General features: G+C 40.3%; 1 protein-coding gene across 10 annotated transcripts in view; it reads right to left on the reverse strand.

The window, feature by feature from the left end:
• The window catches only part of TERF1 (telomeric repeat binding factor 1), a 36,675-nt gene that overhangs the window by 5,860 nt on the left and 6,112 nt on the right, over nt 1-24,703 (reverse strand). For 3 of the 10 annotated variants that reach the window (XR_002828628.1, XM_023751980.1, XM_006086359.3), the window contains 6 exons: nt 22,220-22,306; nt 13,413-13,562; nt 12,724-12,824; nt 8,017-8,076; nt 6,227-6,315; nt 1,003-1,109 (listed from right to left, as the gene is read on the reverse strand). Coding sequence is in view for 6 of the 10 variants with exons in the window: in XM_023751980.1 (XP_023607748.1) it covers nt 1,003-1,109; nt 6,227-6,315; nt 8,017-8,076; nt 12,724-12,824; nt 13,413-13,562; nt 22,220-22,306 (594 nt within the window). In the remaining 4 variants the exon portion in view is untranslated. Of the gene's footprint in view, nt 1-1,002; nt 1,110-6,226; nt 6,316-7,720; nt 7,880-8,016; nt 8,077-12,723; nt 12,825-13,412; nt 13,563-22,219; nt 22,307-24,703 lie in introns of those variants that run through there. The other 7 variants (XR_002828629.1, XR_002828630.1, XM_023751979.1 and 4 more) reach the window with 7 other exon arrangements.

Genomic DNA, 24,703 nt, shown 5'->3' on the forward strand with positions numbered 1-24,703 from the left:
CCCCCCACCCCCAGTGCACGAATCTCGTGCACTGGGCCTCTAGTCCTATATGATGGTGGCAATATGCAAATTAACCCTCACACCCTCACAAGATGGCTGCCTATGACCAGGCTGGCAGGGGGGATAGTGAGGGAGGACCAAATGACTGAACAAGCAGGCTGCGTGGGGCGACCAGGCCGGCAGGGGGGGACAGTTGGGGGTGACCAGGCCCGGGGAGGGGGGTGGGGAGTTAGGCGCGACCAGGCCGGCAGAGGGAGGCAGTTAGGGGCTACCAGGCAGGCACACAGGTGAGTGATTAGGAGCCATAGGTCCAGGATTGAGAGAGGGATGTCTGACTGCCAGTTTAGGCCCGATCCCTGGTGTTCTGGGTTGGAGAGGGTGCAGGATGGGCTGAGGGGACCCCCCCCCCGCCCGTGCACGAATTTCGTGCACCAAGCCTCTAGTACAGCGGTTCTCAACCTGTGGGTCGTGACCCCTTTGGGGGTCGAACGACCCTTTCACAGGGGTTGCCTAAGACGATCGGAAAATACATATATAATTACATATTGTTTTTGTGATTAATCACTATGCTTTAATTATGTTCAATTTGTAACAATAAAACTGGGGGTCACAACATAAGGAACTGTATTAAAGGGTCGCGGCATTAGGAAGGTTGAGAACCACTGCTCTAGTATGAATATAAAAAGTTACATATGTAGATTTAAGTCCCACCTTACATCTGATGAACTAACTTTATGATAGTTTAACAATAAGTTTAATTAATGTCATTATCAATACCCAACAAGACTATTTTTAAAATGTGGGTGAAGTATTTTCTTGGAACTTTGAATAGGCAGATTGGTCAATTATACTAAGATAGCAAAATCAGAGACAGCCAAAAAGAAATATTTTACACTCATGATTTTTTTTAGAGTTGAAAAGAAACAATGTGAAATAATCACAATTATTCAAGTTATGACTTTACTGTCCATTAAGTATTATTCTGAAATAATGAACAAATACCTGTTTTTTTCTAGATCGATCATTTTTAGAAGTTTTTGGCTGATTGTTTAAAACATCCATTCTGTTTCTTTGAGTGGCTTGTCTGTTTCCCTCTGTCTTTCTTCTACCTAAAAGTAGAAAAACTGCCATCAAAAATTGTTTTACATTAAAAGAAAAAGAGGAATTGCATTTTAAAAGATTACAATAAAATTCCTATTTATTTTTTAGCAATTTTAAAGGGAAATAATTCTTTGTGCTTAATTCCCGCGCCCCCCCCCCCCCAACTTTGAATCTTTTTTTAAAATATATTTTATTGATTTTTTACAGAGAGGAAGGGAGAGGGATAGAGAGTAAGAAACATCAACGAGAGAGAAACATCGATCAGCTGCCTCCTGCACACTCCCCACTGGGGATGTGCCCACAATCAAGGTACATGCCCTTGACCGGAATCGAACCTTGGACCCTCGAGTCCGCAGGCCGATGCTCTATCCACTGAGCGAAACCGGTTAGGGCCCAACTTTGAATCTTGAAATAGCATGGCACAGCACAGTGCAAGGATAAGTACTAGAAAATCAGAGGGGGTGTGTTTTGAATCTTGATTACTTTGCATGCCTTTAAACAAGTCATCTCACCTCCCAGAGCCTGCCTTTTCATCATCTGTTAAATTTTCTTAGGATAATATTTAAGAAGTATTTGATACAATGTATTATGTGTAACTCTTTCCTCATCCCTTCATAGTTTAGTAAAACAAGAAATATATATGTAACTGAAAAGACATAGAACTAATTATTGTAAGAAAATTTTTATACAGAAAACCTAAAAGAATCTAAAAATAGAATTAAAAAGGGTTTAGCAAGATGGGTAGATAAACTACTATTTAATGGTTAGCTCAATAAACAAAACTAAAAAAAATTTCTGTACATTAAGAACAAACATTTAAAATATCTAATTAAAAGAACTGAAAGGTAATATTAACAGTAACAAAAATGTAACGTTCTTAGGGATAAACCTAGCAAAAGTGATCAAGACCTATACGTAGTAACTTATAAAGCATTTTTATATATGTTTGTACACCTATGTTATAAGAAAATATATAAGAATCTAAATACAGAAATACACCTTTTGTTCATGCACAGGAAGATTTCATATAATTGTGTCAATTCTCTCTAAAATTATCTATTGTTACAATGCAATCTCAAATTAAAATTTCAACAGGGTTCTTTGTAGAATTTAAGATTATTCTAAAATTATGTGTTAGGAGAGGTAGTTCACCATGGGCCCTGAGCATCCCTACAGTTCTTGCTGAATGTACAAGGCTGACTTATGTCCTGATACCAAGCAGTTTCTGTAATTAGGCACCTAACTAGGTCAAGGGAACCAAATTATTTTAGTTTAGAATTATAACTCCTAGGCATTTTGTAGCAATAGATGTAGAAAAACAACTTTGAAACTTAAACAACATGAAGCAAACATTTCTTTGAATTTAACTTTACCGTCTTTAAAATGAGGATAATGATAATATCTATGGGTGTAAATGATTTTGAGTTGCAATATACAGATATTAGCTAATAGTGGCCATGAAAGCAGCCATTAATTTATTCAATTAATATTTACGGTACATTGCTTGCCATCAAATTGGTACCATACACACACACACACACACACTAGAGGCCCGGTGCACAAAAATTTGTGCTCTTGGGGGTGGGGGGGGGTCTCTCAGCCCGGCCTGTGCCCTCTTGCAGTCTGGGACCCCTTAGGGGATGACCACCTGCTGGCTTAGGTCTGCTCCCCAGGGGATCGGGCCTAAGCTGGCAATCAGACATCCCTTTGGCAGCCCAGCAGCCCTCAGGGGATGTCCACTTGCCAACGGGGAGCAGACCTAAGTTGCAGTCAGACATCCTTAGTGCTGCTGAGGAGGCAGGAGAGGCTCCCACCACCACCGCTGTACTGGCAGCCATCAGCCTGGCTTGTGGCTGAGCAGAGCTCCCCCATGTGGGAGCGCACTGACCACCAAAGGGCAGCTCCTGCATTGAGCGTCTGCCCCCTGGGGGTCAGTATGTGTCATAGTGACCAGTCATTCCCAGTCTTTCTGCTGTTAGGGTCAGTTTCCATATTACCCTTTTACTATATAGGATAGAGGCCTGGTGCGTGGGTGGGAGCCGGCTGGTTTGCCCTGAAGGGTGTACCGGATCATGGTGGGGGTCCCCACTGGGGTGCCTGGCCAGCCTGGATGAGGGACTGATGGCTGTTTTCAGGCTGGCCACACCCCCTTTAGGGTGGGGGTCCCCACTGGGGTGCCTGGCCAGCCTGGGTGAGGGGCTGAGGGCCGTTTTCAGGCTGGCCGGCGACTGAAGCTCCCAACCGCTCCTTTTTTTCTTTTTTTTTTTTAATTCTAGGATTTAATTACCTTCTATAATTGAAACTTTGTTGCCGCCCTGCTCGCTCCAGCTCTGAGGCCACGGCCTGCTGAAAGCAGGTATCTGGGGTTTGTTTAGCTTCTATAATTGAAACTGTTGCTTTCAGAGCTCAGAGCCGAGCCACGGCAGGCGGGGAACCTTGGCTTCCTCTATCACTGGAGCAAGCAAGCCTCCTGCTCACTTCAGCTGCGTGGCTGCTAGCCGCCATCTTGGTTGGTGGTTAATTTGCATACCGCCCTGATTAGCCAATGGGAAGTGTAGCGAAGGTATGGTCAATTACCCTTTTTGTCTTTTATTAGATAGGAGATATATATATATATATGCAACCATTGCAACCGAATGGACGACCAAATAGGCTGGGTGGGCGACTAGGCCGGCAGGGGGGTTAGAGAGGGGTGACCAAATGACTGAGTAGCGGGATGCGTGAGGCGACCAGGCCAACAGGGGGGTTAGTGAGGGATGACCAAACAACTGAGCAGCGGCCTGTGCGGGGCAACCAGGCCCACAGGGGGGCAGCTGGGGACGAGCAGGCCAGCAGGGGGCGCAGTTAGGGACAATCGGGCAGGCAGGCAGGTGAGTAGTTAGGAGCCAGTAGTCCCAGATTGTGAGAGGGATACCGGATTGGAGAAGGTGCAGGTTGGGCTGAGGGGAACCCCCCCCGCCCCCGCATGAATTTCATGCACCAGGCCCCTAGTTTTTTATATAATAAAAGGCTAATATGCAAATCGACCGAATGGTGGAATGACTGGTCACTATGATGTGCACTGACCACCAAGGGGCAGATGCTCAATGCAGGAGCTGCCCCCTAGTGATCAGTGCACTCCCATAGGGGGAGTGCCGCTCAGCCAGAAGCCCGGCTCAGCGGTGGTGGGAGCCTCTCCCGCCTCCATGGCAGTGCTAGGGATGTCTGACTGCCATGGGGAGCAGGCCTAAGTTGTCAGTTGGACATCCCCTGAGGGCTCCTGGACTATGAGAGGGTGCAGACTGGGGTGAGGGACCCCCCCACACCAAATGCATGAATTATGAATTTTGTGCACCAGGCCTCTAGTTATTTTTATATTGATTAGTGTATTTAGGTTTGGATCAATAAGGTTTTTAAAAAAATCCTCACCCCCGGGAATATTTTTTCCATTGACTTTTAGAGAGTGTTGGAGGGAGGGGGGATAAGAGGGGGAGGAAGAAAGGGGGAGAGGGAGAGAGAGAGGGTGACATCGACATGTGAGAAACACATCGATTGCTTGCCTCCAGCACATGCCCCAGTAAAGGGCACAGGGATGAACCTGCAACTGAGGTACGTGCCCTTGACTGGGAATCAAACCTGGGACCCTTCAGTCATGGGCCAATGCTGTAACCACTGAGAAAACCAACCGGAGCCAATAAGGTTTTAAAATCTTTGCATTAGTGCAGTGTCTAGAACAGTGGTTCTCAACCTTCCTAATGCTTCGACCCTTTAATACAGCTCCTCATGTTGTGGTGACCCCCAATTTCATTGTTACAAATTGAACATAATTAAATCATAGTGATTAATCACAAAAACAATATGTAATTATATGTGTTTTCCAATGGTCTTAGGCGACCCCTGTGAAAGGGTCGTTCGACCCCCAAAGGTTGAGAACCGCTAGTCTAGAACATAGTGTCAGTTCAATAAACATTGGTTAAATGCCTACATACTAAGAATGAACACACAATCAAATTATAATTAAAAATAACTATGGACTGTTTTTAAGATTTTTTGGTTATTGTTACTTGTTTCTTAAATCAATCCAGCCATGTCTTTAATAAGGATAATAAATTCTGAACGCAATGAGGATAGCAAGATTCTATATACAGTCAATTAAAGTGGCAAAAAAATCTGAGTTATCTGAGGTGCACAGTCCCTGCTTAAGTTAAAGGTAAAGCTCTGACTTATTTTAGCTCTCATTCTATAAATACTAGTAACTGTCCTTTATGATAGTCTATTTAGTGCAATGTTTTGTGATATCTGGTGGTAATTTTAAAATGCCCGAATATAAGATGGAAATGCTATCTAGTGTTCCTAAATGCAAGAAGTGTTCCTTACAGAGAGAATATGATAGATAAGCTTCATTCAGGCATGAAGTTACAGTGCTGTTGGCCATGAGTTCAATGTTAATGAATATACAATATATATTAAATAAGATGTCTTTAAACAGAAACACATAAAACAAACTTATGTACTGATTAGTTGACAAAAATGTGACCAGAGGCTTCAAGGAACCTATCCCACCTTCTCCTATAGTTTCAGTATTCACTAATTCAGTGTTCATGGAGACTTTAAAGAACATAACTGTGGCTCAGTGGATAGAGCATCGGCCTGAGGACTGAAAGGTCCCAGGTTCGATTCTGGTCAAGGGCATGTACCTTGGTTGTGGGCACATCCCCAGTAGGAGGTGTGCAGGAGGCAGCTGATCGATATTTCTCTCCCATCGATGTTTCTAGCTCTCTGTCCCTCTCCCTTGCTCTCTGTAAAAAATCAATAAAATATATTTTTTAAAAAAAGAACATAACTGTGAATAACAAGAATCGACTGTATGTTTCAGATAAGTAACTATTCCAAAGTTGCTAAATGAAGTTACAGTAGAAAAGCAGTGTACACATTAGCAAAAGTATATAAACTTTGTAGTCAGAGTAGCTATTTTCTAACTTAGCCACCACCTCTAATCGACTCTGTGAAGTCATGACATTTAATCTCTTTGTGCTTCCACTGTCTGAAGTGTGTGTGCGAGCGCTGTGGTGATGAGGTAAAGGGTTGGGTCGCTTTCGAGAACACATCAATTTTCCACTTCTAAAACTGTAGTAAGAGTACTCACTTATAAGAGTTTCTGCTTTTTCTTTCTCATTAAAATCTTGTGATTGGCATCCATATTGTGCTTTAGATAAGAAGAGATTCTTGTGAGACCTAAATGAAACATCAAAGCTTGTAACTGGTTCCACAAAGAGTATTATTTTTTTCTCGGTCATTTTTCTAGTTTGGCCAGTTCCCTTTGATGCTCTCCTTGCTTAGTGTCCCACCTTAACCTATGGCCTCTTAAGGTTTTTTATTATCAGACTTCCCTTTCTCCCATCACTTATTTTCTCCATCTCATCTATTCAGAATGAAGATTCCTTTGGCCTTCAATTAGATAGATCAAGAAAAAAATCCTCAGACCATAAAGCATTAACTTTCATTCTTTGCTATGGCTTATAAGTTCATTTCCCCAAAGAGAAATTCCAAAATTTCTTTACACATGATGGCAGGTATCATTTGACTGTCTTTATAGCTTCCAAAAAGGACTTTTCTGAAAGGTAAGCTGTTTGAAAATATAGGATGTGGAAGAATTTGACAACTCTGCAAAATTAGTATTACTCCAATTTTATAAAGATGCAAACTATGATGAAAAAAATTCACCTAAGCTTACGCAGCTATTTTATCACCACCTAAAACCTACTTCCACCCCTGTAAGTGCTCTATATAACCTGCTAATCCTTTCCCTCCCTCCTGTGCTCTCTGGAATGCCATTCCAGCCTCTTCACCGTTACCCCACCTCTTTGCCTTCTTTAACATGTAGCCCCCCTTAGGTACAATTTTTCTCTCCTTTGTGGACTTCTCAAGTAGAGACTTAATTTTCTGCGTTCCATGAACCTCGGGTCCCAGAGGTGGATCTCTCTACTTTTCATTTTCTAATGAATGCCACTTTCAGGATCCTGCTTCCACAGAGACCTTAGCCGGTGAGGACTTGTGCCACTGAGATGCACCACCACCCACCACCTACTATTCTTCAGTCAACCACTATCCTTCCAAGCACTTCCCATCATCAGATCTCTCTCTCTACCCCTAACTGCTGCTGTTATCATTAATTATTTCAGTGTTCTCGTAGGTAATGCATATAGCATCCTGGCCTCTCAATTTCTCATTCCCAATGAGCTCCTCCCCACCAGGTCAGCCACTCCAAACACAATTTCAGTAAGCATCCCGACTTTTCTATCTCTGAAATTATTCATGCAGACTTTCTGCTCACTGAACATGTGACATTGTCTATCACAGCATTTCTAATAGTTACAGTTTTTCAAGTAATTTCATAAAATTGGAATTTGAGCCCTGGCTGATGTGACTCGTTTGAGTGTTATCCCATGTACCAAAAGATTGCCAGTTTGATCCCAGTCTGGGTGCAGACAAGAGGCAACTAATCGATGTTTCTCTGTCTCTCTCCCTCCCCCTCCCTCTAAAAACAATAAAAACATGCTTTAAAAAATCAGAATTTGGGATACTCATCAGAAATGTAACTTCCACCCTTCTCCTGCTGCAACATCATATTCTTATTTCTATGGCAGAGGAAGAGTTTGCTAAACACCTGCTTTCAGTTCAAGTACTCCCTATGCGTGTATTCCAACAATGGCCCTATAGAAACAATGTGAAACAACCTGGGTCCCAGAGGCAGGTCTCTATAGTTTGGAATTTCAGGACATGTCAGGGTCTTGAATATCTGCTGAGGTAAGTAGGAACAGGCAATATTTTTTAAATAATACCATTTTCATGGCAGTTATTATGACCTGTCTAGGTTCTGCATGAATTTCTAAAAAGATTTTAAAACGGAGAAGAAATAATGTCTATTTGCCTTACCTCATTAAAGATATTGTATCCTGTGAGGATTCAGTTACTGCAGATGGTTTGTTATTAACACTGAAAGGAAGAAAATAATTATAAGAATGCAATAAAAGTAAATATTTCATAAGAACAGTCCTTTCTACCCTGGCCAGGTAGCTCAGTTGGTTAGAGCATTGTCTCGATATGCCAAGGCTGTGGGTTCCATCCCCGGTGAGAGCACATATAAGAATCAACGAATGAATGCTTAAATAAGTGGAATAACAAATTAGTATTTCTTTCTTTCTGTCTCTAAAAAAACAAAAAAAACAAACAAAACCAAAACAAAACAGAATAGTTTTCACGTAATTTATTAAAAATTTCAGTGCATAAAAACCATCTTTGTGAAAGAAATCCTGGTAACATTGGGCTATATATTTCATTACAACATGACTAATTTTTGCCACCATTCTCTAACTGAACTTTATTTTATTTTCTGGTTAATCATCACCCAAGGATGTTTTTCCATTGACTTTTATAGAGAGTAGAAGGGAGGGAGGGAGGAAGGGGGGGAGAGAGAAATACATTGATGTGAGAGACACACATTGATTGTTTGCCTCCCGCTTGTGCCTTGACCAAGGTGGGGATCAACCCGGCAACCCAGGTACAAGTCCTTGATCAGGAATCAAACTCACCACCCTTTGGTGTGTAGGCCAATACTCTAACCACTGTGAAACACTGGCCAGGACTAACTGATGTTTTTTATGAATCCTTCCCCTTTGTGATAGTTAAAAACAGCTTCCACAACACAGCACCACCATTACATCACCACGGCTTCACGGCAACTATTCTCTCCTGAAAGGATACTTCCTCTTCCATTCACCTGTAAAAATCCAAACCACCCTCCAAGGCCCTGCTCAGTGCTAACCCGTCCTTGAAGCTGTCCATGTAAAGTCTTTCAGCATGTAAGTCCATCTGCACACTAACAAGTTAGGTAATGTCTATGTGTTTCACGTCTCTAATTCTGATGGCCTCAAACAGTTTATAAGCTTTATCAGAGCACAATATTTCATCCAGCACTGATAACACAAGGGCTTCATTTTTCCTAGCATTTGTATGACCTTGCAGTCACAACTCTGATTCTATTTGCTTCCAGGATAGCTTTGTTAGTTGCTTGACTCTTGATCTCTACTTCGTGTCTAGTTTTGGTTTTGCTCCCTATATCTAGTGCACTGCAAGTTCTAATGTATACCTGGTAATGAACTAGGTCCCTTGGATACAAAGCTTATTAAGAACCTCTAAAGAATTCTCAATCTAGTGAGAGATACAGGCAGGTTAAAAAAATATGTTACTGTACAAGGTAAGTCCCTTCACACAGGTGTGACTCAGTGCTATGGGAGCACAGAAGTGACAACTCTAATCAGAGAGCACAACGAGACTTCTTGTAGGTGATCTTTGAGCTAGACCTTGAATGGCAAGTAAGAGATTGCCTTGAAGAGAATAGAAAGAAGGAAATTTAAAACTGAAGAGCCCTGGCTGGTGTGGCTCAGTTGGAGTATCGTCCCATGCATGGAGAGGTTGCTGGTTCAATTTCTGGGCAGGGCACATGCGTGGGTTGTGGGCTCAATCACCAGTAAGGGGTGTGCAGGAGGCAGAGGATTGATGTTTCTCTCTCTCCCTAAAATCAATAAAAACATACTTTAAAAATTTTTAAAAAACACAATAACTAGAGCTGCCTCAAACTGATTGCCAAACTGCAGTGGGAAGGCCAGAGAGAGTTGGGGGGCAGGAGGGAGGGGAGTAAGAGATCAACCGAAGGACTTGTATGCATGCATATAAGCATAACTAATGGACATAAGACACTGGGGGGTAAGGGAGGGTAGGGGTGTGTCAAGGGCGGGGGGGGAAAAAAAAGGACACTTATGTAATGCCCTTTGTAATACTTTAAGCGAAAAATAAAAAAATATTAAAAAAAAAAAATAAAGTGACTGTAATGATCAGGAAAAAAAAAAAAACAAAACAAAAAAAAAACACAATAACTGGCCCTACCGGGTTTGGCTCAATGGATAGAGCATCAGCCTGTGGACCGAAGGGTCCTGGGTTCAATTCTGGTCAAGGGTACATACCTGGGTTTCGGCCTCCACCCCAGTAGGGGGCAAGCAGGAGGCAGCCAATCAATGATTCTCTCTCATCATTGATGTTTCAATCTCTCTCTCCCTCTCCTGTCTTCTCTCTGAAATCAATTAAAAAACAAACAAACAAAAAGACATTCCTTGCTGCCCTAGCCAGTTTGGCTCAGTGGCTAGAGCGTCAGCCTGTGGACTGGTCCCGGGTTTAATTCCAGTAAAGGGCACCGACCTTGTTTCTAGGCTCCTCCTCCTCCCAGGCCATGGTTGGGGCTCCTGCAGGAGGCAATCAATCAATGTGTTTCTCTCACATCGTTAGTTCTCTGTCTTTCCCTCTGTCTTCCACTCAGTGGAAAAATCAATGGAAAAATATCCTCGGGTGAGGATTAAAACAAAACAAAACACAAAAACACAAAAACTGAAGCAAGGGTCAAGGCATGAAACAGCTTGTAATATTTTAAGATGAGGGAGAAGTTCTGGCTGCTAGAAAGTACCATGTATGTGGACAGGGAGGGGACAATATTATGAAGAAAAAAAAAAAGACAAAAGCAAAACCAGAAAGGGGCTTTGTAAGGCCCTGTAAGCCATGCCAATAAATTATAACTCGTCTAGTAAGAAAAGAAAGCCAACAGAGGTTATTGTGAAGTGATTTAGACAGACCTGCTTTCATGGGAAGCTAACTCTGGAAGTCATGCCAAGGATGGATTTGTGTGGTACAAAGCTAAGTAATAATCTATATATATAAAAGCCTAAGTGACCGCCTGACCGGTAGCTATGACATGCACTGACCACCAGGGGGCAGACACTCTAATAAATTATAAGAAAGGATGGGTTAGAGAGACATTTCTGAGATGGGATTCATAACACTTGGGGAGGTAACTGGATGTGTGAGGTGAGGGAGTCAGGTTACAGAGAGCAGATGAGAAATCAACAATTCTGTTTTACACACTGATTTACTTTGTGTCTAGACATTTGAAACAAGTAGGTGGTACTATATAAGGAAGGCACATAGGATAGGTGTTCATTATCTGCAAGAATCATGGTAAATCTTTATTTTAAAGCAGTATTACACTGGGCAGGAAGGCTGGGCCACGAGAATGTATTAGGTATTAGTATTACTAAATTTTAATTTCCTAAATAAAATACAATAATTGAGTCAATAAAAATAAAATCTGGCCCTGGCCAGTGTGGCCCCGTGGATAGGATCAGCCCATGCACTAAAGGTTCTTGGGTTCGATTCCCTATCAAGGGCACATACCTGGGTTGCAGGTTCAATCCCTGGCCCTGGTGGGGGTGCATGTAAGAGGCAAGCAATTGATGTGTCTCTTACTTTGATGTTTCTCTTTCTCTCTCTTTCCTCCACCCCCACACCAATGGGAAAGAATATCCTCCAGTGAGGATTAACAAAAAAAAAAACAAAACAAATAAAATGGCAAATTAAAAATTTTTTTAAAAATAAAATCTATACTTCTCAGAATGAGTCTTAAAAAAAAAAAAGTCAGTAAGAACTAAGACTTTAACAGAGTCTTTGCAGAGATGAGCCAAATCCTGTTCTGATAGTAGGGACAGGAGAGATTACCTAATTATAAGATGACTGAGCTCAGCCCTGATGTGTGACCAAAGCTATGTCCATCCAACTTGTTGGATACCAATCCTCACCTCTAAATAAGTAGTTAAGGAGACCACAGAATGACTATCTTCTGGCCTTGAATTAAGGGTGAAAGAATAGAGGGAATGGACCATAGATTCAATAGAAAAGAAGGTTTTTATAATGGAAGGGTTTATATTATTGACAGGGTTAGCTTCTAAAACCAAAGCAAAGGTAAAATCAATTGTGTAAGTCACCCTTGCAAACCCCTAAAGAAATAACTCTGGAGACTGAACTCTTGTCTCTCAATATGTACGACTAAACAGTGGTTTTCCTCAGCACTGAAGCAAATCACTGTTTCTTCAGTGGAGCAGCAGATGAAGCAGGCTAGCTTTACCCTTAGAGAAGATGTGTGAGCAATGTCTTTTTTTAAAATATATTTTATTGATTTTTTACAGAGAGGAAGGGAGAGAGCCAGAGAGCCAGAAACATCGATGAGAGAGAAACATCGATCAGCTGCCTCCCGCACACTCCCCAACGGAGATGTGCCCGCAACCAAGGCACATGCCCCTGACCGGACTCGAACCCGGGACCCTTCAGTCCGCAGGCCGACGTCCCATCCACTGAGTCAAACCGGCTACGGCAGCAATGTCTTAAATAGTAGAATAACCCTCAGTAGTGTCAAATAGTCAAATAATAGGGCAAGTGGGATCTGAGAACTAAGGGGCACAGATGATTCAGGTTTCTAACCTCAACACTGTTCCAGAGCACATGTCCTCTGAGAATGGTAAATGACATTACATATTTAAACTGTGTATTTTCTCATTCTCTATTTTTGTTTGGCATATATAACAGAATTTTGCATAAACCATGAAATAACTCTACATACGCCAAATCAACAAATGTTAATCATCAGCAAGACAATATACCCACAGCTCAATGATTATTTTTATTAATAATGGTTCACTAGTACCACTTTTACATAAAAAGACTGCATCAGAAGACAAAAAATATGTAAATAGATTTACAAACCTTGTGCGTACTTCCAAATTAGCTTGAGTTTCCATGTCAACATCATTATCTTGAGAAACTGTTGTTCTTGCTCTTTTACTTTCTACTATTTTTGCTGCTGCCTTAAAAAAATGGTTGTTGGGGAAAGAAAGGAATGCATTAAGCCATTTTAAACAAAGAGCATTAAATTAAAGCTTCTAATTCTTTGATAGTCATAACCAAAATATCTATTCACAGGCCAATCAAGGGCACTATGTTGTAGCTGTGACATCATGAGCAGCTACTTCAGCTACCTTCTTGGTTTGTAAGCATTATGCAGGTCTTGTAAATATATGTTACACCTCCAATGTTCTCTGGGAAATTTGAAGATAAAAAAGTTACTTTACTTTTTCCAAAAAAATGCAAAAACTTTCAGTAAAATTTAATTAAATTGAAACTAAATATTTTTGCTTACTTCTTAACTCATTCTAAGTTTTCCCTCTAACTTTATTTTGAAAAATTTCAACTCTTATTTTGAAAAGTTGTAAAAATACTATAAAAATCACCAAGAAACCCTTTACCTTCACTAATTGTAACATTTTGCCACATTCTTTTACAAAAAATCACGAAACAAAATTCTGATTTGCTTTTAAAGGATTTCTATTTCAAGTATTCTTCTTCATTATATCAATTTCTCCTAAGTCTACCAGTCTTTCTGAATACATGCATACCTTCATTAGAAATGTTGATGATTTTTCATCAAGTACATAATTCACAAAACTCTTAATTTTCTCCATCATATGGCTGTAGCTGAAGTGTTGGAAAAAAGAATGAAATGTATCTTTCTGAGAGATTACCATAAGCAATTTTCTTTGTAAAGACTAGAGAAAAGAGAAGAAACATTAACCCATAAATCAAATAAGATACTAGAAATTTTGTCATAATTAAAAAGATCACTTTGTAAATATAAACTCAAAGACCTACAATTAAGAGATTTTTAAGATTCTCATGTTTTAAATCGCCCACCAATTTATTTTTCCTGACTTAAAGAAACACCTTATATTTCACACACATACAAAAGAACTTTAAAAAGATTACAAACCTGAATGTCCATTACCAAATTTAAGAACTAAGACATCATCTGTACAGTCACAGCCCTTGTTTATAAGTAAGGGCAGGGAACCCAATAAATGTATTAGGCTTTCTGCTGCAATCTGGAGTGTTATACCCCAGGAACAGGAGCAAATTAGACATAGACGGAGCCATACTAAAACTACAACTGACTCTCAACTTGGCTTAGTCCCTCAATGGATTAAAGTGATCACCCCAAAACTCCATATTTGTACCAGTAAATGAAAAGATGCTCACCTGCATTAGTCATCAGGGAAATAAATTAAAACCCAATGTGGCCCTAGCCCAGCCGCGGGCAAACTACGGCCCGCAGGCCGGATCCGGCCCGTTTGAAATGAATAAAACTAAAAAAAAAAAAAAGACCGTACCCTTTTTGGTAATGATGTTTACTTTGAATTTATATTAGTTTACACAAACACTCCATCCATGCTTTTGTTCCGGCCCTCCGGTCCAGTTTAAGAACCCATTGTGGCCCTCGAGTCAAAAAGTTTGCCCACCCCTGCCCTAGCCAGTTTTGCTCAATGAATAGAGCGTTGGCCCACAGACTGAAGAGTCCTGGGTTTGATTCCAGTCAAGGGCATGTACCCTGGTTGCAGGCTCGATCCCTGGCCCTGGTCGGGGTGTGTGTGGGAGGCAACCAATCAATGTGTCTCTCTTACTTCAATGTTTCTCTCTGTATCTCCCCTTCCCTTCCACTGTCTCACTATCCCACAGCACTAGAGAAACTGACATAATATTAATATAACTATTTTGGAAAACTATTTGGCAGCATCTACCAAAACTGAATGAATATGTTCATATCCTGTAACCCATCAATTCTATTCCTAAGTACATTCCAATAAAAACACATACAAGGTGTCCCAAAAAATGTATATGCTCTTTGAATGATTATAAAGTCAGTGTTTTTTAACATACAAAATTTAAAAGAATCTGTCGAAATGAATACTGCTTTGTGCCTGTTTCCAAACTGATGACCGTTCTAGTTCAGGCACTGCTGATAATGCGAAGCAGTGGAATCGCAAACATCAAGAATCATTTCACCTTAGCCAGTTGCTCAGTGGTTAGAGCGTTGACCCGTGGACTCAAGGGTCTCAGGTTTGATTGCGATCAAGGGCACATACCTCTACGGTTACAGGCTCAATGCCCGGTATGCAGGAGGCAACCAATAGATGTGTCTCTCTCACATCATTGTTTCTCTCTCTCTCTGTCTCTCCCCCTCCCTTCCCCTCTAAAAATCAATAGGAAAAAAAAAAATATCCTCAGATGAGGATTAACAAAAACAACAAAAAAGAATTATTTCTTTTGGCATTTGTGTGTCTCCAATTAGTTGACTGTTGCCGGTTTTATCTTTTATGTATCCCCATAAAAAAGTCTACTGGCACTTTAGGATAAATTTTCTTTGTTCAAAGCTTAGTCTGGCTTCACCTATTATTTCAAATCAGTTAAACGTGAAAAAGATTGAAAATTACGGTAAGTGAGTTATCAGCTATTAAAGTGTGTGAGTATTTCTTTGGGACACCCAGTATATGTACTACAAAAGACAAGTATAAAGGAATGTAATAGCCCCAAACTGAAAACGACTTCAAATGTCCATCAACAGTAGAATGTTATAGTATATTCCTACAATGAAGCAACAAGAATGAACTACTGTCATAAGCAACACCATGGATCAATATTAATATATATATAAACTTGCTATAAGATTCTATTAAATAAGTTCAGAAACAAGTAAAATTGATCTTGGATGTTACAAGTCAGACCAGTGGTTACCCTTGAGAAGGTGGGAAGGACAGTGACTGGAGGGTGGGGGTGCTGGTTATCTTCTGATTCATGGTCTAGGCACAGTGGTCGGCAAACTGCAGCTCGGCAAACCATGGCTCGCGAGCCACATGTGGCTCTTTGGCCCCTTGAGTGTGGCTCTTCCACAAAATACCGGTTCTTCCACAAAATACGAACTTCTGACCATGGGCCATGAAGTTTCAAATGCACTGTACGTGTGCGCCCCCACGTGGTATTTTGTGGAAGAGCCGCACTCAAGGGGCCAAAGAGCCGCATGTGGCACACGAGCCGCGGTTTACCGACCACGGGTCTAGGGGCTCATCACACAAATATGCTCCTTTTGTGAAAACACACCTACTTACACATTTATGATACATGCACTATGCTAGAGGTATGCTATTAATAAAAAATTTACAGAAAACATATAAAACTATTTTTCTTTGAATAAGCTTAATTTACTCAAATAGCACTTTGCTTTTAATCTCTGACCTTAACAACTAATGAACATATAAGAAACTTACAGAAAAATAAGCTAGTTATAATGCCTTCTTCCATCCTGCAATGCCCAATATAGTAGCCACTAGCCACTCATGACTACTACGCCCTTAAAAGGTATGACCCCAACTCAGTCAGTGTGGTTCACTGGTTGAGTGTCGACCTATGAATCAGGAGGTTGAAGTTTGATTTCAGGTCAGGGTATGTGCCCAGGTTGCGGGCTCCATCCCCAGTAGGGGGAGTGCAGAGGCAGCCAATCAATTATTTTCTCCCATCACTGATGTTTCTATCTCTCTCTCCCTCTCCCTTCCTCTCTCTAAAATCAATATGTATATATATATTAAAATGTATGACAAAAGTTTAAAATATACGCCAGGTTTCGAAGACTTAGTACAAAAAAGGAAAGCAAAATATTTCATCAATACATTCTTATACTGATTAGATGTTAAAAACAATGTATTTTTTAACATATTGGGTTAAATAAAATGTTATTAAAATTAGTTTCTTTTGGGGAGATTCAAGATGGCGGCGAAATAGGCAGATGCGTCTTAGGTCTTGTCCCGGAGCAAATGCAGTAAGCAGCTGAAACTAATAACACCCACCCCGAATTGGCGAAATTACTCAGCTGGTGAGACAGTTTACAGCCGGGAAGGGCAGAGTTCCCCTGGAAAGCAGATCCAAGCAACAGCAGCCTCCTGATCACCACACCCTCTGCCTGAGGAACAGCAGCTATATGTGAAGCTTCCCCCCACCAGCCAGAAGAGCCACCACAGCTGTGAACAGCACTCACCAGAGGAGCTGCTGCCAACTGAGGAGCAGCTGCTACCACAACCGCCCAAGGAGCAACCACAGCCCGAGGAGCCACTGCCACCCAGGGAGCAGCCACTGAACGACTCAACATCTAGATATGTCGGTGAGATCAAACATGGGTAGACAAAGAAACCCCCAAAGGAAAGAAAAGGAGGACTCGCCAGAAAAGCAGCTAAGCGAGACAGAGGCATGCAACATGACAGAAAAAGAATTCAGACTAAGGGTCCTAAACCGGATGGAGGAAAAAATCAACAACTTATGCAAGAAGCGAGAAGAAACAGATGAAAAAATCAATAAATTATGTAAGAACCAAGAAGAAATGAAGAGCGACATAGCTGCAATAAAAAACACCATTGAAAGTTTCAACAGTAGAGTAGGAGAAGCGGAGGACCGAATTAGTGAATTAGAAGACAAGGAAGCAAAACACACCCAAACTGAACTGCAATTGGAGAAAAAAATTAAAAGACAGGAGGAGAGCCTAAGGGAGCTTTGGGACAACATGAAATGAAACAACATACAAATAATAGCGGTGCCAGAACAACAGCAAGAGGAAGAAGGATTAGAAAACCTATTCGAAGAAATAATATAAGAAAACTTCCCTGAGGTGGGGAAGAAAAAAGTCACACAAGCACAGAGTCCCAAACAAGGTGAACCCGAAAAGACCCACACCAAGACACAACATAATTACCATGGCAAATGTTCAGGACAAAGAGAGAATCTTACAGGCTGCAAGAGAGAGACGGAAAGTTACATACAAGGGATCTCCCATTAGATTATCAAATGATTTCTCAACAAAAACACATCAGGCCAGAAAAGAATAGACGGAAATTTACAAAGTGATGCAAAGCAAAGGAATGAATCCAAGAACACTCTATCCAGCAAGGCTATCATTCAAAATTGAAGGGAAGTAAGAAGTTTCACAGACAAAAAAAGGCTAAGGGAGTTTATCACCACCAAGCCAGCAATGCAAGAAATGCTAAAGGGACTGGTGTAAAAAGAAGAAATAAAAAGCTCAGAAAGAAAACAGCCACACACAAAAAAAGAAATGGCTACAAACAAGTACCTTTCAATAATAACTTTAAATGTAAACGGACTAAATGCTCCAACCAAAAGACATCGAGTGGCTGAATGGATAAAAAAACATGACCCATACATTTGCTGTCTAAAAGAGACCCACCTCAGAAGAAGGGACTCACACAGACTGAAAGTGAAGGGATGGAAAAATATCTTTCAGGCAAATGGAAACGAAAAGAAAGCTGGGGTAGCAATACTTATACCGGACAAAATCGACCTCAAAGTGAAGGCCATAACAAGAGATAAGGAAGGCCACTTCATAATACTAAAGGGATCAATACAACAAGAAGATACAACCCTGATAAACATATATGCACCCAATGCAGGAGCACCCAAATACATAAAAAAACTCCTGGAAGATATCAAAGGAGAGATCGACAACAATACAATCAGAGTAGGGGACTTTAATACACTACTGACATCACTGGATAAATCCTCTAGACAAATAATCAGCAAAGAAACAGCAATCCTAAATGACTCACTAGATCAGATGGACTTAATTGACATCTTCAGAACACTTCACCCCAAAGCCACGGAATATGCATTCTACTCAATGCTCATAGGACATATCCAAAAATAGACCACATATTGGGTCACAAACAAAGTCTCCCCAATTTCAAGATTGAAATCATACCAACCATCTTCTCAGACCACAATGGCATAATATTAGAAATAAACTACAATAAAAACAACCCAAAATACTCAAACACTTGGAAGCTGAATAGCATGTTATTAAATATTGATTGGGTTACCAATGAGATCAAAGAAGAAATTAAAAACATCCTGGAAACTAATGACAATGAAAACACAACAATCCAAAACCTATGGGACACAATGAAAGCAATCCTGAGAGGGAAGTTTATAGCTCTACAGGCCTATCTCAAAAAACAAGAAAAAATGGTAGTAAATCATCTAACTCTACATCTCAAAGAATTAGAAAGAGAGCAACAAGAAAACCCCAGAGTGAGCAAAGGGAAGGAGATAATAAAGATTAGAGCAGAAATAAATGACCTAGAGACCAAAAAAACAATACAGAAAATCAATGAAACCAAGAGCTGGTTCTTTGAAAGGATAAACAAGATTGACGAACTTCTAGCCAGGCTCACCAAGAAGCAAAGAGAGAGGACCCAAATAAACAAAATCAGAAATGATAGAGGCGAAATAACAACAGACCCCACAGAAATACAAATGATTATTAAAAAATACTATGGACAACTCTACTCCAACAAACTAGACAACCTGGAGGAAATGGATAAATTCCTAGAAAAATACAACATTCCAAAACTCAATCAGGAAGAATCTAAAAATCTCAACAGGCCAATAACTATGGAAGAAATTGAAGCAGTCATCAAAAAGCTCCCAGCAAACAAATGCCCAGGACCAGACGGCTTCACAGGGGAGTTTTACCAAACATTCAAGGAAGAACTAAAACCTATCCTCCTCAGACTATGTCAAGATTCAAGAGGAAGGAACACTTCCCAGCTCATTCTATGAAGCCAGCATCACCCTAATACCAAAACCAGGTAAAGACAACACAATGAAAGAGAATTACAGGCCAATATCCCTCATGAACATAGATGCCAAAATCCTCAACAAAATCTTAGCAAATCGGATCCAGCAGTACATCAAAAAGATCATACACCATGACCAAGTAGGATTTATCCCAGGGATGCAAGGATGGTACAATATCCGAAAATCAATAAACGTGATACATCACATAAACAAATTGAAAGAAAAAAACCACATAGTCATATCAATTGATGCAGAAAAAGCATTTGACAAAATCAAACACCCATTTTTGATAAAAACCCTCAGCAAGGTGGGAATAGAAGGATCATACCTCAACATAATAAAAGCCATATATGACAAACCCACAGCCAACATCATACTCAATGGACAAAAACTAACACCATTTCCCCTAAGAACAGGAACAAGACAGGGATGCCCACTCTCACCACTCCTGTTCAACATAGTACTGGAAGTATTAGCCATTGCAATTAGACAAGAAGAAGAAATAAAAGGCATCCAAATTGGAAAAGAGGAAGTAAAACTGTCCTTATTTGCAGACGACATGATATTATACATACAAAACCCTAAAGACTCCATCAAAAAACTACTAGACTTAATACATGAATTTGGCAATGTAGCAGGATACAAAATTAACCGCAAGAAATCTAAGGCATTTCTATAAACCAATAGTGAACTTTCAGAAAGAGAGACTAAAAAAACAATCCCATTTACCATCGAACCAAAAAAATTAAGCTACCTAGGAATAAACTTAACTAAAGAGGTAAAAGACCTCTACTCAGAAAACTACAGGACTTTGAAAAAAGAGATAGAGGAAGACATAAACAGATGGAAGAACATACCGTGTTCATGGATTGGTAGAATCAACATCATTAAAATGTCCATACTGCCCAAAGCAATCTATAAATTCAACGCACTTCCCATTAAAATACCAATGGCATATTTCACAGATCTAGAACGAACTCTCCAAAAATTCATCTGGAATAAAAAAAGACCCCGAATAGCTGCAGCGATCCTGAGAAAGAACAAAGTAGGTGGGATCTCAATACCAGATATCAAACTGTATTACAAAGCCACTGTTCTCAAAACTGCCTGGTACTGGCACAAGAACAGACATATAGATCAATGGAACAGAATAGAGAGCCCAGAAATCGGCCCGAATCAATATGCTCAATTAATATTTGACAAAGAAGGCAAGAACATACAATGGAGTCAAGATAGTCTCTTCAATAAATGGTGTTGGGAAAATTGGACAGATATATGCAAGAAAATGAAACTAGACCACCGACTTACACCATACACAAAAATAAACTCAAAATGGATAAAGGACTTAAATGTACGACGGGAAACCATAAAAATTCTAGAAGAATCCAAAGGCAACAAAATCTCAGACATATGCCGAAGCAATTTCTTCACTGATACAGCTCCTAGGGCACTTGAAACTAAAGAGAAAAATGAACAAATGGGACTACATCAAAATAAAAAGCTTCTGCACAGCAAAAGAAACCATCAACAAAACAACAAGAAAGCCCACTGCGTGGGAAAACATATTTGCCAATGTCATTTCTGATAAGGGCCTAATCTCCAAAATTTATAGGGAACTCATACAACTTAACAAAAGGAAGATAAACAATCCAATCAAAAAATGGGCAACGGATCTAAATAGACACCTTTCAAAAGAGGACATTCAGAAAGCCAAGAGACATATGAAAACATGCTCAAAGTCACTAATCATCCGAGAGATGCAAATCAAAACAACAATGAGGTATCATCTCACACCCGTCAGAATGGCTATCATCAACAAATCAACAAAGGACAAGTGCTGGAGAGGATGTGGAGAAAAAGGAACACTCGTGCACTGCTGGTGGGAATGCAGACTGGTGCAGCCACTATGGAAGACAGTATAGAGTTTCCTCAAAAAACTAAAAATGGAACTCCCATTTGACCCTGTGATCCCACTTCTAGGAATATATCCCAAGAAACCAGAAACACCAATCAGAAAGGATACATGCACCCATATGTTCATAGCAGCACAATTCACCATAGCTAAGATCTGGAAACAGCCTAAGTGCCCATCAGTAGATGAATGGATTAGAAAACTGTGGTACATCTACACGATGGAATACTATGCTGCTGTAAAAAAGGAACTCTTACCATTTGCAACGGCATGGATGGAACTGGAGAGCATTATGCTAAGTGAAATAAGCCAGTCAATGAAGGAAAAATACCACATGATCTCACTCATTCATGGATAATAAAGACCATTATAAACTTATGAACAAAAATAGATACAGAGGCAGAGCTGCCTCAAACAGATTGTCAAACTGCAGCGGGAAGGCCGGGGAGAGTAGGGGGGCAGAAGGGGGGGGAGGGTAAGAGATCAACCAAAGGACTTATATGCATGCATATAAGCATAACCAATGGACATAAGACACTGGGGGGTAGGGGAAACCAGGGGATTGTCAAGGGCGGGGGGAAAAAGGAGACATATGTAATACCCTTTGTAATACTTTAAGCAATAAAACAAAAAAAATTAGTTTCTTTTATCCTTTTTTATGTGGCTACTAGAAAATTTAAAAATCACATATTAGACTTGCACTGTATTTCTACTGGACAGCACTGTTCTATACTGTTCATCATTCCTTTCTCCTTCCATGTTCTCCCCATTTCCCCCATGCCATATAAACAGTTCTACAATTCTGATTCTAATTTAAACAATTACCGTATCAGAATCTGAGTCACCAAATATTCTTTCAAATACTTCTTCTGCTTCCTTAAAATTGCCACTTTCCATACAAACAGCTATAGCCTAAAAAAAAGACAAGTACATAGTTAAGATTGCTTTGTAAAATAATTGTTGTTTAATATTGAAATAACTCAGAGAAGTCTGAACTACTTCATTTAAAATATTTATGTAGTTTAAGAATATAATTTTTTGGAGTTTAAAAATACTTTTTCAAAGATGAAACAACTGTGGTTTGAAAAGACATGAAAAAACTTCATATCCTATATAATAAAAGCCTAATATGCTAAGTGTCCGGTTGACAGGTCAGCCATTCAACCAATAAAAGTGTAACATGCTAATGATATGCTAAGGCTGCTCAACCTCTCGCTATGACATGCACTGACCACCAGGGAGGCAGATAGTTGACTGGAAGATCAGTCGCTATGATGTGCACTGACCACCAGGGGACAGACGCTCTGACCGGTAGGTTAGCTTGCTGCTGGGGTCGGGCTGATCAGGACTGAGACGGGCCAGGCACGCCCTGGAGCCCTCCCGTAGTACCTCCCCCACTGGTCAACCTCTTGAATCCTTCCCCATCCTTCCCCAATCGTGCACCGGTGAGGTCCCTTGGCCTGGCTGCGCCCTCTCGCAATCCAGGACCCCTCAGGGGATGTCGGAGAGCCAGTTTCAGCCCGACCCCCGCAGGCCAGGCCGAGGGACCCCACTGGTGCACAAATTTGTGCACTGGGCTTCTAGTATGCTAATAAACACGCAACATTCTATCAATTTTGAATTCAGGCCAAATTAAAGGCAGGTATTAATAACTTAGAAGCTATGTTATGTACATTTACAATCCACTTAAATATTTTGAACAAAAAATGTGGGGAAGCAGTGGCATTTATAATTAGTTAATATAAAATCTGCTAGAGAGGATGCCTGAAAAATCTCTAATAGAAACCTAGGAAGCTAGATGCTTTTAATAATCATTTTATAAACTGGCCTTTTTTGATACCATATTGGTAAGATATGGGGCCACCATTACTATCTAAGTAGCTTTATAAACTTGGGCAAATTATTTAACCTCTTGGCACTGCTTCATTTTCCTTACATGTAAAAGGGTAGAAATAATAGTACCTATTTCACAGAATTGTTGTAAGGTTACAGAGTTATATATGAAAGTACTTAGAATAGTACACCTGGCAAATAGTAAGCAATATATTACATGTTTGCTATATATTTTATGGTAACCCACTCAACTTTACTAGTATATTAACAAAGGCCTGTTTCTTCTAGAGCACCCCCAAAATTTGGAAAGCATGACAAATCTCTTTGCCCTAGGTTGAAATTCTTAAAAGAAGCAGTCTTTTTTGCCCATTCTCGTCAAGTCTTAATTCTACTTGACAGTCACTATACTATCAAAATTAATTCCTGGGAAGGTGGGATTTTCTCTCCTACTCAACAGTAAAACATTTTAAATGTAGAAAAGTTTATTCATCTAACAAAATTCCTCTTAGCAAAACACATTTTTCCTGCTCTTATATCTTTGAGTGACTTTTTTGGCTTATCACTCTTTAATAGGTTACTCATAAAATTCTACAGTTAAAACTTTGTTCTCTTCATCACAAAAATCCATTGATTTTTAAAAAATGAAATATTCTAATTTTTTCACATTTATAATCTTTAAATAAAAATTGAGAGCGGCAGCAAGCCTACTGAGCAGCGGCAGCAGGCGCAGAGGGACCAGGATGAGTGGGAGCGGCATGGCGCCTGGCCTAGGCTTGGGCTTCTCCCCGGCCGCCTGCCCCTTCGTGCACTACTACATCCCTTTGGGAATGTTGGACTGCTGGTTTCGGCCCAATCCCCATAGGCCATGCCGAGGTTCCTCACCGGTGCACGAATCCATGCACTGGGCCTCTAGTATTGAAATAAAATTAAGTTCAGAATGTTAAAAAATAAAAAATAAATAAAAATTGAGAGGGCACTGGCCAGCATGGCTCAGTGGTTGAGTGTCGACCTATGAACCAGGAGGTCATGGTTCAATTACAGTTCGGGGCATATGCCTGGGCTGTGGGCTTGATCCCCAGTGTGAGGCAGCTGATCAGTGATTCTCTCTCATTGATGCTTCTATCTCTCTTTCCCTGTCCCTTCCTCTCTGAAATCAATAAAAAAAATATTTTTTTAAAAAAATTGTTCCTTGAACTATCCAATGACACTTTCTAAATGAGAGGGCACAAACCACAAGTTTTTCAAAGTTGCTTGATGCACTATAAATAGATATGGCACATTTTCCAAAGTGTGGCAATAAACACTCATGTAGCAGACTCTAAGTCCCAGCTCGAAGAGCTCATGTCCAGACTATAAACCAAAGGTCAAATTTCTAAAGAAAATGATTACATTAAATTTTACTCTGGGTTTACTGCCCAACTTCTATTCGAGTGACTCTTAATTTCTTTAGATATATTTTTATTTTCTAGCAAAATA

Source organism: Myotis lucifugus, unplaced genomic scaffold, assembly GCF_000147115.1.
Source record: "Myotis lucifugus unplaced genomic scaffold, Myoluc2.0 scaffold_27, whole genome shotgun sequence".
In the NCBI taxonomy this organism is placed as follows: Eukaryota; Metazoa; Chordata; class Mammalia; order Chiroptera; family Vespertilionidae; genus Myotis; species Myotis lucifugus.